General features: G+C 41.6%; 1 protein-coding gene across 3 annotated transcripts in view; it reads right to left on the bottom strand.

Moving 5' to 3' along the window:
* Window positions 1–1,011, bottom strand: part of EPC1 (enhancer of polycomb homolog 1) — an 89,448-nt gene extending 88,437 nt beyond the window's left edge. For all 3 annotated transcript variants that reach the window (XM_032473911.1, XM_032473909.1, XM_032473910.1), the window contains exon 1: window positions 754–1,011. Coding sequence is in view for 1 of the 3 variants with exons in the window: in XM_032473910.1 (XP_032329801.1) it covers window positions 754–756 (3 nt within the window). In the remaining 2 variants the exon portion in view is untranslated. The remainder of the gene's footprint in view (window positions 1–753) is intronic.
* Window positions 1,012–15,675: the final 14,664 nt, after the last annotated feature.

Below are 15,675 nucleotides of genomic sequence, written 5' to 3'. Positions count from 1 at the left end.
ACACAGATCAATGCAAAACAAAAAAGATCTCCCACCGTGTGCAAAAAGAAAAAAAATTAGAAAAATGCCAAAAATTACAAAATGTCTCCCCAATGTACCTCCGAGAAAAACAAGATAGCTCTGCAAAGATTATCCGATGAGGAGCTTGAGGGAATTACTACCATGGAACACAAGTTTAGATCTGATCAGCAAATAAAAGACCCACTATTTAGTAACAGCCATAACTTAATATAAACCCGGTTATGTCAATCTCCGCCTTCATTATACCAAGGGCAGCTTTTCTGTAGTTTGTATCCAAGTAATCCATCAAGAAAACCACAATAGGACTATTTAAAACCAAACCAAACCAAACCAAACTACATCCATAGTTTGCCTGCTGATCATTTAATCCTGGACAAATTAGGTAATACACAATTTTTATAAAGAAGATATGCACATATTTGGCATTACCAACATTGCTGGCACAAAACAAGTCCATCTTGAAATAGCTGAGTTCCCCTTAGTTCACAGTAATCAAAGTATAATTTATATTATAAATATTTAGCTTTGATCATGGAGGAGGGGGGAACCTAATTTTTTTTTCTTTTGGTAAAAATTAACCAGACAAGATTAGGTGGAAATGTGCAGAGATCAAAGCTAAGGAAAAAAAATTCAAAGATTGGTTTTCCGAGAAGAAACACAATGCAAATCCTTTTTAGCTGGGAGCTCGTTCAAAGATTTAAGGGCATAAAATGTTTAAAATGACAAACTTACCATGAGTGGAAGGCAAAGAAGCAGCCAGTTCTGGAGAAATAATTGTAACAATATAGACCGGATACTTGAGTCCCCACCAGCAGCAGCCTGCAGGCAGCATATGGATCCCCGAACATCTTTGGAATATGTGGCAAATGAGAAGTCCGACTTTCTTCCATGATCGCGGGCTGGAGGGGGAGCTCCCCGGGATCCGTGGGCGTTTGGGGGAAATCGGAGCGATCCGGCCGGAGATGACCGGGAGGCGGCGGCGGCGGCGGCGGCGGCGGCGGCCGGGGGTAACAACTTTGCGCTGGCGGCGGCGGCCGCGGATTGGCTGCCAGGCCAGGCCCGTCTCCGCGGTCCCTCCCGCCCCCGCAGCCCGGAAAAGGCGGCGTGAGGGCCATTTTACACGGGCTCCCGAGCGCGGCCGCCGGATGCCGGGCTCCGGGCTCCGGGCTCGGCCCGCGGTGACGCTGCAGAACAATAGCGCCCCGGCCGCCGCGCGCGCGCGCGCGCGCGCGCGGGGAAGGGTCCGGGGCTCGGGGCGGGCGTCGGGGGAGCCTCCTGGCCGCACCCCGCCCCTGGCGCCCCCTCGGGGGCCTCCTGCCCGCCCCCCAGCCCGGCACCCCGGTCCCCGCCCGGGATGCGGCCGCGGCCGCTGCAGAGCGGCTCCCAGCAGAGCACGTTTGCCTGCGCGTCGCGAAGGCCCCTGAAAGAGCTGTGCACGGAATGCACGTCGTTTTCAGCCCAGGGGGCTGTAACTCCTTGGGAGGAGAGGGGGAAAAAATTTAGACCTGGTTAGCCATAAGTGCTACCGTTTGTGCAGAAAATAAAAATCAAATAATGATGTTAGCGCGTCAATGAAAAACAATAGGCATCCTTTTCTACCCCCCACCCACCCCACCTCCTTAAAAACTGTTCCAGAAGCCTTTACCAGCTGACAGAACCCTACCATTCTGCCTTACAAACAAAATGGCTGTGGTTCTGAGTTTTTTTGGGATCCTCCCACTGTGGCTCCTCCTGGCCTCCAGGAAGTGGTAAAAATCCAAAATAAATACAGCACTAAAAGTACATTGTCCAGGCTGGACTCTGGGGAAGCCTTCGGTAAGGGGGCCTCAGAAATATGCTGCTTTTTATTGGGGGGTTGTTTTTTTTTTAATTTTTGCTTTGAAAAGAACATCAATCACGAGAGATTTACTTGACTGTAATTTGAACTTCCTGCTTTACATATTTATAAGGGCTTTCGCCTATCTTGGCAGGCTTTCAAATTAAGTGGGCTGGGAAATTTGATGCTCCAGGTCTAGTTGGGAGCTGAGTCGGGCATTTTGGTGGTTGGAACTGGGCTTTTGAATAAAAACCAAGTCGAAAACTTAAATAAATAAATAAAATTAATAATAATAATAATAATAATAATAATAATGTTAAATGAATGCTACAGGACGATGGATTGCAAATGTAAAGCCACAAAAGTCAGCAAATATCGAAATGTGTCAAATACTGCATATATGTGTTAATTGAACAGGTTCAGTATAAAATTCCTTGCCAGCTAAATTTCTAGGGCGCCAAGGATAGAAGAGAGTTTAAGGGAATTGGCTGAAAAAATGGAGTGAGCAGGTACCTATAGTCTACAGACCCCTTCCCCCACACCCCCATACACACACGGTCTGGTAGCTCTATCCCCACCTAGAATTTTTTTTAATTTTTATTATTTTTATTTATTTATTTATTTTTGTAGTTTTTTCTTATATATATTTTTATTGAAGTACAGTCAGTGTACAATGTTCTGTCAATTTCTGGTTTACAGCACAATGCTCCAGTCACATAGGAACATGCATATATTTGTTTTCATATTATTTTCCATCATAGGTTATAGTTCCCTGTTATACAGTATAAATTTGTTGTTTATCTGTTTTACATATATTAGTTAGTATCTGCAAATATAGAGCTACACATTTATCCCTTCCCACCTCCCCCCTAGCATTTAATAGATGACTTTCTTAGAGAGCTCTAACTACAGTGACTGTATAATTTATTGTCTAAACTAGGATATTTCTGAGAGTAAACGTTTTACTTTGTAGTCTCAACAGTAGTTATCTGATGAGAGTAAATTTCAATGACATTTATGTGATTATAATCAGGACAACACGCTTAGGAAGTCATGTAGTGAAGAGAGTAGACTAAAATTCTTGAGAAATTTTTAAGCAGTTTTCCTTTTAATAGAAGAAAAATTGCTAGGGGCCATATTCACTATGTACCATTTTGTCTTTCCCCCACCCCAGCCGTGTCCTCTCCTCTTTTCTCCCTTTGCCCACCCTGATATATACATGAACATTCATATATGTCTACATACATACAGTTAGACATATATAATTATATGTGTACATCCATAAAGACAGCTAGGGATGTGCATGTGTATATATATTTTTATTATCTACATGGTAGAATATTCTGTGCATTTTCCACAATATGCATATTTCTAGTTTATACACTTCTCTATGGCAGAATTTTCGTCAGAGTTTTGTAGACAATATTCATGATATACATAATTTGAACATCTTTGGTTTTGGTAAAAGTAAAATGTTGTGTGAGATGTTTTGGAAAAATTATCACTGAAAGATGTAAGATAAGTAATTCTCATGTTGTTTATTCAAATAGTTCTTGAGGGTTTAGAAAGTGCTGGGTGGGATGCTCGGTGCTACATACACATTAATGAACAAGCCGGCAGTTTTTCTCCTCCTTCGTGAAGCTCATAGTCTAGGAAGAAGACAGAGAAATAAGCAAGTAAACAAATACATAATTGCAAGTTATAATTGCTTCTAAAGGAATAAACAGAGTGTAGTCTTCCAGAAAAATAGGAAGGAAACACACAGAGAAGGTGGTAAGGAAAATTGTTTCTAAGCACATGGCATTGCATTGAAGCTAGGAGGAGGAGAAAGAGACAAACTTTAAAAATACAGGAGAAATAGCCTACCAGGAAGTGGTTACAATGTGTGCAAAGGTCCTGAGGCAGAATGGAGCTTGGAGTGTTCCAAGAAGGAAAATGAGGCCCATGGCCGTGCAGCACCAGGAGAGAAAGGGACAATGATAACAAGGGAGGTCCGAAATGTGGAGATTGGTGGGCCAACCGACATCCTTAAAGCCCAACAACCCCATTTCTGGACTCTCAGAGGTCTCCCTGTGGTCCCTCAACAGGTAAAGTACATTCTTACTGGACATGTTTCCCCTAACAAACTACTAGCCCCAGATAATGCATACCTTCTAAGAGTCATAAACCCCACTGCCCTTCACGGACCCTAAACCTCCTCACCTACAGCCAATTAGATACCTGGGCACAAGCCGATCAGGCACCTTGTGGCCCGACCTTATGAGAGACCCCAACGACCGGCCCTCAGCGCTCACACGGGCACCCCTCATCTGTGTGGCCCATCTTGTCTATGACAGTGCACCTCAATAAACTCTTTCCTGGTCTCATACTTTGTCTCTGGTAAATTATTTTACCACCCACATGTCACTGGCTCACCAACCGGCTCTGCGTTATGACCCACAACAGTGACATCCTGCTGAAATCTGTAAGCTACAGAAAGGAGTTCCATAGCTAAGCAAGTGAGTAAAACGTTGGGATTTGAGAGTTTGGCGGTTTCAGTATCCAGAGAAGCTGTGGGCAAGTGGAGAAAAAGTCCACGCTAATTTTGAATTTACATAGCTGCAGCACAGTGTTTTGGTATTATATTTTTAAAAATCCACATTTCATCTGCATTGTTACAACCATTGATTATGACTCAGTTCATAAATAAATATGAGCAAGAAACAAATGTCTAAGATCACACATATTACCAGTAAAATCAGAAGGAAGAAATCAGGCAACTGCCTCAGTTTTGTGCTTCTTTTCAGTAGTGTTGATTTTGGTATATTTTTATTCAGAAAAACTCACATTTCATATCCATTGAACAATGCTCAATTACCAGTTTTTTTAAACAAATGAGGCAAAGCATGATTAAAGCTAGAATTTAACTAATATAACTGGAATAAAAACAGTGATTCTTTTTGAATTTGCTAACCAGTTGTTAGCAAACAAAATCCTATGTCTCCATGGGCAGAAACAACCTGTTCAATGTCTTCGACTCTAAGGAAAATTTAAAGAGCAGGTCAAATCAGTGAGGCCTAATCCCTTGAATGAGCTTTGATAGTAATAGGAATCTTTCCACTATTCAAATTATGAGCCAATTAGATAATGCAGCTTCTTATGATCTTTCCCGCTCAGAACTGTATGGGCAGGGAAGATATAATTTAAAAATAGTAATGTGATGTATTATCATAATCATCCCATAATCAAATACAATCATATTTTGCAATGAAATATATGATCAGTCACACTTATGACCTAGTTCAGGTCAGCTTTTGTCACCAAACAGATACGGTAACTTTTGAGGAAGATTTCGCTTCTCAGGGATTTGGAGAATTCGTCATTGTGGACACAGGACTGTGCGACTGTGGACTTTAACCCCTTTCAGGTTGGTACTTTTAAAAAAGTATTCTTAAACTTAAATCAAAGCTCAGAATCCTAGTAATTATGCACAGAGTGACAATTTGGAAACTGCCAGATTTCCATCTGTGGGTCTGCTGGATTAACAAGTTTCTTTAGTTACTTGTGAGGTCTTGGGCAAATACAATTTCCCCCATATTTTCCTTCTTAAGAGAAGTGGAAGTTCAGCTTTTTTGGCAAAATGTTTTAAAGCAGTACCTTATTCAAATGTTTTAATATTATGTCTTTAGCAGGGATGATGAGCGTTTGCTTCAGAACTCTTTATCCATCATGGGATGATTTTAGATCACCTTCATCCATTGTGGGTGCATGAAGTGGCATTTTCAAGAAGGGTCATTCTCAGGAGCAGCTTGTAACCATTAGTGTGGGCAAGACTGCTCACTGACCAACCAGTATCCACCTTCCCTCCCTCCCTTCTTTTTTTTTTTTTTTTTTTTTTAAATTAGAATGTAGTTGACTTGCAGTGTTAGTTTCTGGTGTACAGCAAAGTGATTCAGTTACACATATACACACTCATGTATATTTTCTTTTCAGGTTCTTTTCCTTTATATGTTATTACAAGAAATTGAATATAGTTCCCTGTGCTCTACAGGAGGTCCTTGTTGTTTATCCTTCCTTTCTTACTAATAAAATTGGATTTTATATTGAGTTTGCCACCCACACCTGGGCTCCCCACACAGTTCTAAGCTGAGAGATTCGAGCAGAGGTCATTGGGCACAGCTTCCAAGAAAGCCTGCAAAAGGGGCTGACTCAGCGGGAGGTGCCCTTTGCTCCTCAGCCACGCCCTCTTCCCGCTGGGGGTGTGGCCGCCACACCTGGGCAGAGTCAGGAGCTATAATTTGCCAACAAGGGACAGCTCATGGCCAAGGGTAGCTGAACAGAGGGGAGAAAGCTAGGTTCTCTGCCAAGCCTCCCTACTACATGATTTTTTTTTTAACGAGAGAAGAGAGAAAGCATAATTGGTTGAAAGCACTGTTTCATGGGCTCTCTTCCTCACAGCTAAATGCAGTTCCACGTACAATTAGTGTGAGTAATCTTCAAAGTATTGTCTCTGTTAAATTCAGCTTCTTTTTATTTGCTGTGTAATACTAGGCTGAGAAAGGGAACTGGGGGAGGGGGGCCTTTATGAAATACAAGAAATCTGTCTTGTTCATGTATAACTGAAAAATTGTGCTCTACACTGGAATTTGACACAACATTGTAAAATGACTATAACTCAATAAAAAAAATGTTAAAAAAAAGAAATCTGTCTTAATCTGAATTGTAATTACATAGATATGAGATATGCATTTAGGTATATAAATGCATTGCCATATAAGTACACATACATCATGTATGTAAAAATTATTGAGCCGTATCTTGATTAGCACACTGAATATGTTTTATTGTATGTTATCTCAATTCAGGAAAGCTATTTTAGTATATGACAGTGATGGAGTTTGAGAATTTGAATATACACATTGTCAAAGAGCTAGGCAGATGGAATTCTTTTAAAAATATTCAATAATCTTTGTTTTTTTTTTTTAAATTTTTTTTTCCTAATGGAGGTACTGGGGATCGAAGCCAGGAGCTCCCACGTGCTAAGCACACACTCTGCCACTGAGCTACACCCCACCCCCCTAATAATCTCTTTGTTCTAAGCGCCTAAAACAACTACCCATTTCTCTCATTAAAAAATGGTTCTATTCATTTATGTTTCCCCTACTTATGCTCTTCTATTCATATATGTTTCCCTGTATTCATGCTGTTGGTGCAGTGTTCTAGAACCACAGATTACATCACGCTCACTCTCTGAATATTCTTTTTCTTATTTGACAGCTGTATGCATGCCTCCATTAGCAACAAGCATCTTCCATTTTATGAACCCTAAATCTTGGGTCACTCACGTCTCTTATTCCTAAATGACTTATCAGAATCCTAGGCTCTGTGGTAACTGACCTATTGTGGACCTAGTGGATGTGAAATGGTTTAACAGCAGAGCTCCAGGTTGGAGTGTTTTTGAAGTGTGTTACTGGAAGTATCATAGTAAAAACACAGCCAAGAGCAATTTTTCTTCTAGTATCCAATGTGAAAGCTACTCTTTTTGCTATTAAAAAAAAAGGCTGGACTGTGTAGAACTCCTTCCCACCCTACCTGGGATGGGAAGGTAGTGATGAAAAAATAAATCATACATTGACAGAGATCATACTGCTTAAAATGTCAGTGTTGCTTGTCATCAGAGAAATGCAAATCAAAACAAGATATCACCTCACACCTGTCAGAATGGCTATCATCAAAAACTCTACAAATAACAAGTATTGGTGAGGATGTGGGAAAAAAGGGAACCCTAGTACTCCTTTGGTGGGAATGTAAATTGGTACAGCCACTATGGAAAGCAGTATGGAAGTTTTTCAAAAATCTAAAAATAGAACCACCATGTGATCCAGCAATTCCACTCCTGGGTATGTATTTGAAGAAAATGAAAACACTAGTTCGAAAAGATACTTGTACCCCAATGTTCATAGCAGCATTATTTACAGCAGCCAGATACGGAAGCAACCCAAGTGCCCACCAACAGATGAATGAAGAAGTTGTGGTGTGTACATATATGGAATACCACTCAGCCATAAAGATGAATGAAACTGCCGTTTGCAACAATGTGGTGGACTTACAGGGCTTCAGGCTCAGTGAAATAGACAGAGAAAGACAAACAGTGTGTGAGATCACGTATATGTGGAATGTGAAAAAAAAGTTTTAAATAAATGAATATAACAGAAGAGAAAAAGACACAGATATAGAGAACAATCCAGTGGTTAGCAGTGGAGAGAGGGAGCGGTAGGGGCAGGGCAGGGACAGGGGACTAAGACACACAAACTACCACGTATAAAATAAATAAGCAACAAGGATACACTGTACAGCACTGGGAAATACAGCTGTTATCTTATAATAACTTTAAATCAAATATAATCTATAAAAATGTTGAACCACTATGTAGTACAACTGAAACGAATATAATATTGTAAATCAACTATACTTTAAAGAAAAGTCTTATTTACTTTAAAAATGTCAGAACTGCATGGCTTCATGAGGCCAAAGAGGAACCGGAATAGAAATAGCAATAGAAACACAGGTATAGGGCGGGTGTATCTCAGGGGTACAGCACGTGCTCTGCACACACGAGGCCCTGTGCTCAATCCCCAGTACCGCCATTAAAAAATAAATAAACAAACCGTATAAATACCCCACCCCAAAAAAATTTTTTTAAAAGAAACACACACAATTGGTAAAGACCCTCGATTAAAGTATGAGCCTGAACAATCATACAAAAGAGAGACAAGAATTTTTAGTAAGAGATCATTAAAGCTTCCGCACAAGAGAGACCACTTACAGTTACAGAACATGAATCATGATTGGAACAGAAAGAGGGCGAACCATTCAGGCCCAGGACGACAGAGGAGGAGGAGTTTAATAGGCTCAGACTGTGAATTATTTCTCTAGCTGTATCTAGCTAAGAATTCTTCTGTCCTTCACGCAGAGGGAGGGAGGGTTGGTGTTAATGAAGGAAACTCCACAGGTGGTTTATTGTATTTTAGTATTTAGTCAGTTATTCTTAATGAATCCTACTGCCTATATTGTATTGCATTTAAAGAATACTGTAGGCACTGAGATAAGTTACGTTTGGGGACTGAATAGCTCTCAACTGACAATTGCCATCAAACTTCTGGTGCTCAGAGTAAGTGGCGAGCAGAAGCAGCTCCTCTTACAGAAAATGTGCTTTTTCAGAGCTTATTCCTGTCTGGCTGGGTTAACACCTCACGGGGCCTCCCAGTGGGAAGCAGGGGGCCTTTATTTTGCTCGTAAGTGCGCCTCGTAAAGGACAAGCAGTTCTTGCAAAGCTGGATTGCTGGTGTGATGATTCATTGCAACCTTTTGACCACTGAAAGAAGCATTATTAGACACAGATGTGAGATTAAAATATATATCTTTGCACTCAACAGACTACTATCCAGTGTCAAATCTGGCTTTCACATTTTCTTGTTGATAAAAATAAGTACTAGTCTAAGTGACCTGTACTCTTTTCTTGCATAGCATTCTCTTCTATTGCATTTATTTTCTTTCCCAGGTGGTAAACGTAGTGTAAACTCGTTCCCAGCCACTTGGAAGGGATGGAGACGTGTACTGAAGACCACACTACCTGCCTGCAGTCCTGCTTCTTTCCATCTCTTTCTTTCCACGGCCTTTCCTTGTGCTTCTTTTTGGGTTGGCAAACTTTCAGAATAAGGGGTGCCAAGTCAGAGACCCCTATTATATAACTGAACAAGTGTGTGGAGTAGCAGCCACAAAAGTAACTCACACAGAAAAGATTACATAATTAACACGTTTGCACCCTCCTTTGATAAAGGGCCAAGATTTTGCAAGAGGCATTGGAAGACTGTCCCTTAAACTGTCACTGAACTGAAGTTCCTATGCCCGATGCACAGTGAGGCTAAACAAGCTGAAACATCAGGTTTGGAGCAGAGAAATTTTGACTGCAGGGCCGAGCAAGGAGGACGGGTGGCTCGTGCTCGGAAAAACCTGAACTCCTCGATGGTTTTCAGGGAGAAATTTTTATAGGCACAATTTGGCATGAGGTCTGCAGGGTGTGTGATTTTCTTCTGATTGGCTGTTGGTGAGATACCAGGGCAGCGTCCCAGGAATCTTGTGATCAGCCTGAAGTTGCCGTCCTTCAGGGTGGGGACCTCAGTTCCAGCAGAAGAACTCAGAGGTACTGTTATGTATATTCCTGCGGAGGAACTGGGCCCTTGCCGCCCTTGTTTCTCCCTTCCCTGAAGAGCAACTGATTAAAACTGTCCTATGAAATCAAGGGAGCTCAAGGAGGCTGAATGAAGCCTATCTCCTACAGACAAGAGACGGGGGCCTTGGGAAGGATATGTACTGGGGAGGACCCCACAGGGTCCTGCTTTGTTTCCTTGTAGTTCTAAGTCATTTGTAAAAATCACAAGTATAAATTACTTAATCAAATAATCAGATTGCTTTCTTGCTTCTTAATCACTTACTAAGACCAGCTGAGCTGGATCCACTTTTTTTTTTTGATGGTCTACCTTCTTTTTTTCATTTGTTCTAGAATAACTTATAGCATTTCTTTTTCATTTTTATTAGGTAGAATTGTTACAATTTGACTGCACATACACAGTATATTGCATGTAAATACATACACACAATATACTGCGCATTTTTAAAAATTTACGTATATGTACTGTTCATTGTTTCTAAGAACGTTTAAAGCTTTAGCTTTTTAAACTTACATAGTTATCAAGGCAATAAAGCCAACCACAAGATAAGAATTCAAAAAGACACATACACCCCACTATTAACAGCAACATCATTTATAACTGCCAAGATATGGAAGCACCCTAAGTGCACATCAATAGATGAACGGATGAAGACGATGCAGCACATACACGTAATGGAACACAACTCACCTGTAAGAAAGAAGGATATTCTGCCATTTGCGGCCCTCCATTCACTTTTTTTTTCCACTTCAAAACCCAGAAATTTGTAACTGGCACAAACATTTCCATTGCATCAAAAACAACAAAATACCTAGAAATAAACTTAACCAAGAAGGCTACCTATACTTGGAAAACTGTAAAACACTGATGAAGGAAATTGAAGATGATACAAAGAAATGGAAAGATATCTTGTGCTCTTGGATTGGAAGAATCAACATTATCAAAATGGCCGCACTACCCAAATCTGTAGACTTACAGATCCAATGCTTATAGCATTTTATTTCTTTTATTTTTTGGAGGGGGAAGGTAATAGATTTATTTCTTTATTTAATGGAAGCACTAGGATTGAACCCAGGACCTTGTGTGTGCTAAGCATGTGCTCTACCGCTGAGCTATGTACCCTTCCCCCCCAAGACCATGTGAGCTGAATTAATGGAGTTACGTGGGAATGAATATTGCCTAGAGAGGTAACTTTGGGGCATAAACACTTGGATAACCGGGAACGAAAGCCAATGGGCAAAAATGAAGATACAGGATTCCTAAGGGATGAGGGAGAAGAGGGTCAGAAGAGGGAGGTGGAGCATGAAATACCATGGGATGGTTAATAATTGTACTGGGACAAAGGCTGGATCATACAGGGCAAATTAGGAAATATGATCATTTCATATAAAGTTAAAAAAAAAAAACCCTATGGCCTGGTGGCAACCGTTTGCTGACACTTATCACCACATATATGACAAGTTCGATATTACCAGCCTTAATTTTTGACCTCCACATCATTCACCTATTACTGACTTTCATGAGCAAAAGGAAATGCCAGGTGAGTCTGTGCATCCTCACCGCGCATTCTTTACAGAGATTGCTTGTCCAGGAGTCGGTGTAAAAGGCTGATGTGGCCAAGATCAGGTTTTGGTCATCAGGAGAGTGAGTTAGAGTCCCTCTCTTTTAGGGTCCAGACTTCATTCTCAGAACTGTTGGTGAAGATCTGTGCTCCTGGGTTTTTGTCTTACGGTAATTTTAAGCCAGAAGCTGGCATGATGGACTGCTGGGCGTCTCTGCAGTAACTGCTGCAATATATTGTCATCACAGAAGTCTTGAAAGGTAACGTCCACTAACAGGTATCTTAAGCTGTTAGTATTTTCAAATCCGTTCGCTAGGTCCATTATACGTATTTGGTAACCAATACATGGAACCTCAGCTTGTAAACCGTAATTTGAGGGGTAGTTACAATGGGAAGCAACTAAATTCTTTTCTATTTTGAACCAGTCCTGAAGCAGGGCTTCTGGACCAGCTTTCACCCTGGGAAGTTGAGGGACTGAGGCTGAACTACCTGGGACGGGGCTGAAATAATTACAGAGAGGTCATGGGCCTTCTGCTTCCTTAGGAGTACTCAGTGGTGCTCCTCAGTACCAGAGAGCTGCGACCTTGCAGGCTTGGGAGCCTGAGTGGGACAGGATGCTGGGAATTTGCTGTGGCCAAAAGAGCCCCAGAGAGCCCTCGGTCACTCTGAGTCCCTGGGGCCAGCCTGTGGCGACAGCTACCATCAGGAGAGATTTATTGTAGCAGAACCTCTTCCTGCTGCTCATCTCTCCCTAGTGGTCTGTACCCCAGTAGGACTCACACCAGCTGGACGCCCGCCTTGAGACACCCCAAAGAGCTGTGGGCACGTGTAGGAAGGAGTGGACCCTTGACGGGGCGTGGACGGTACTTGCAGACTTTTCGCCCCTCCAGGGCTTCCTGTCTGGCAGTAGACCGGGACAGGGTTGCCCATCAATGTGCAGAGAAGCCATCTCCTCCTGCTTTTTAAAAAGAACATTCTGTGGTGAGATTTCTCAAACTAGAGATTCTGGGTCAGTGAGCTCTCTGTGAGAAAAAAGTTGTATTTTTATTTAAATAGCAATATAAGTGTATTCTGGATCATCTAAATGGTTCTTCTGCATGTTTAGTCTTGTGTTTGTATTTAGAACTGAGTGAACACTGAGCACTTCTGTTTCAACCAGGGAGCTCGTGAGAAAGGACCAAAGCAGACTCAGTATGTGAATGACGCCTTTATGCCGAGCGAGGGCCACGTAACATCACAGGAGGCTGAGGAACCAAACGGTTTACAGAACCCTCAGGGAGAAAAGCGCCGGGGAGTTGTCCTCGCCCAGCGCCTGGCAGCTGCCCGACATAAGTCCCGCTGCAGCTGGTGACGAGGGAGGCAGGGCCATCGGTCACAGGAGACTAGACTTAGAATTTAAAAGCTTCTGGCTTTATTGCTTGGTTCACATTCACTTTATAGGTTGATATTTTTTCTTTTTCTTTTCAGGCTGGTATTTTTTTATAGTCACATAAGCTCATTAAGCAGGAGTCTGTATTTAGTTGCACGTGCGGGCAGGGATGGTAAACGAGCCTGGATGCAGGGCCGACTTTCTGGGTCTCAGTCTGAGCTGGGTAACACCAGGAAGGCTCTTTGTGCCCTAATTTCTTCATCTGAGGGAGGATAATGGTAGTGCCTACTATTTGGAGGAGTAACGACATAACTGTAAATTATGACACTAGTGTCCCGGCCGGCTAGCGGTCCCTATGGTAAATATAATTTAGTTCAGAAATAAGTGAAGATCCAGCAGTGTGAGAAGTCTTCTCTGTTGGATAAATTAAGGTGTATAAAATAATAAGTAACACTTACATAGCACATCATGTTTCTAAAGAACTTTTTCAAATCTATCATTCTACTTAGTCTTCAAAGTCTGCCCTGAAAGTTAGATAATATATATTTGTATTTGTTGTTGTTGTTAGTTATGAAGATGAGGAGGCTAAAGCTTGGACCACTGAAGTGATGTGCCTTGAAAAATATATGTTTGCTATGAGCATTTGATATTTTTTTCCCTCATGGAGGATGAAGGAGTATTTTGTAAGCAAACTTTTTTCCATTTTCTTTTGGGTTGCTAGGAAGCTCAGAGATAATTTTGTGCTCGGTGCGTGTTAGCCCTTGTCTAGTACTTATTGGTCTGGACACCTATGTTACAGTTTCTCTCCTGGTCTTGGTTTTCTGTTCTAATTTGTATTTTCTCTGATCTTGAAAATTTAGGCACAATTTTATTCTTTGCAATGTTTATCATCTGCCACATATACATTTTGGAAAACTTTGAGCTATAAATATGTAGTTTCTCTATTCCTCTTTCCCCGTCTAATTTTAAAGTCCACCACATCACCTCTACAGTGGGCTTAATTAATTAGCAAAGGCTCTCCATCATATTGGGGGGAGGGTAACTCTGGAGTCCATTTGTATTCTGGAGAACAAGGTATTATTGTGTGTTGATGCTGGGCTTCACCCAACTGCTTAAAGTTGAAAATGCAAGAAAACCAGCCTTCCTCTAGTGGGAGCCACAGTCTGACTGGGAGGCATGAAAGCAGTAGATACATTTGAGATACTCTTTCATTTCCATTCACTGTTTCCATTCCTGAGTGTGTATGCGCGTGGGCGCGCGCGTGTGTGTTACTAGAAGTCATTTGAAAAAACAAGCACGATGTTCATCTATTCAGACTGGCCTTATTTTGGAACCATCTTCTTTTCATGTAAATAGATTTCCTTTTCTTGCTTTCAACAATAAATGTTGCACTTCTTCAAAGATTGAAATTTTCTTTTAGCCTTGGGCCACGGAGACAGACTGAGAATCCAAGAATTTAGAGATGGAAGGTAGTTTGTTCAACCCCCTAATCCAACACTGGAATACCTTCCATGGCAATCCTGGCAGATGGGCATCCATCTGCTTGTATACTTCCAATGCTGGGGAGCTCATTATCGCCCGAGGCAACACATAAATTCTTTCTTATTTGAGCTAAAATCAGCCTTTAACTTCTATCCATGGGTCCTGGTTATGGAGCAACACAGGAAGGCTTTTAAGAATTTGAAGACAGCTACAACATCTTCCCAAAGGAAGATAAACTAGATTCTTCTAAATTAAGACTTCTGCCTGGAATCTGGAAGAACGAGAATGGAAATAAATGTTATACTATGCAACACCCAATACAAAATGTTTGTTGCAGTTGCAGCTACTCGGGTCTCAGACGTGGGCAGAGTCTACCATGCAGTCCACTTCCTGAGTGTGACCCAGGGCTCACTCAGCGAGGAGTGGTCAGAAACCTGTCCTTGGCGAATAGAAATCCTGCTGTCTTGTTCCTGTGGCTGTTCAGAATTCCTTGAGAGGGCACACGCTTCTAAAAATTGCTGTGAGAGAAAAATTTGAAGGTTTTCCTTTAGATGGGAAAATAAATGCACCAAAATATAAACTTTTTGGAAGTAGAAACCCTGTTCAATTTTTCTTTCTGTTCCCTATAGTGCTTAATATCCTACCTGGCAGATGGAAGCTGCTGGATGAATTATTGTTCTGTTGAGCTGGAAAAAAGGACTGGTCACCATTATGTTGAAATATATGTCTTTGGGATATATATGCAATATAGGTATTCATGTATACATACATGTAGAGAGAGACATACATACATACACATACACTACACTTTTTTTTTTTTACCTTGAAGCACTTTTATAATATCCCAAAGTCATTTTGTAATAATTCATAGGCAGACTTAATGCCACTATTCAGGCAAAACTGTTTTCTGGATAAACTGCAAATCCCGAACACCTGAGGTAACACGAAAAGCGTCATCTTATTTTTATGCCCTGAGGTGGCTGCGTGGAGAAGGCAGCCCCTTTTCTCTGCATTTTCCGTTGCTAAAGTGATCACGCTTTGCTCCCAGGTAGGAGACGCTGGCCCGACTCCTCACCCTCCCACCGCTTCCTCCTGCCCCGTCGTGACGCTTCCTCAGCTACTCTCGTTACTGGAGGCTAAGAAGGAAAACAGTGAGCGGGTGAGCTCAGAGGCAGCTTCTTTAGTCCTGGCTTAGGGTCTCACCTGCCTTGACTTC

Source organism: Camelus ferus, chromosome 35 (genome assembly GCF_009834535.1).
Source record: "Camelus ferus isolate YT-003-E chromosome 35, BCGSAC_Cfer_1.0, whole genome shotgun sequence".
Lineage (NCBI taxonomy): Eukaryota > Metazoa > Chordata > Mammalia > Artiodactyla > Camelidae > Camelus > Camelus ferus.
The sequence above is the reverse complement of the archived record's forward strand: the minus strand, read 5'-3'. Positions and strand labels throughout refer to the sequence as shown.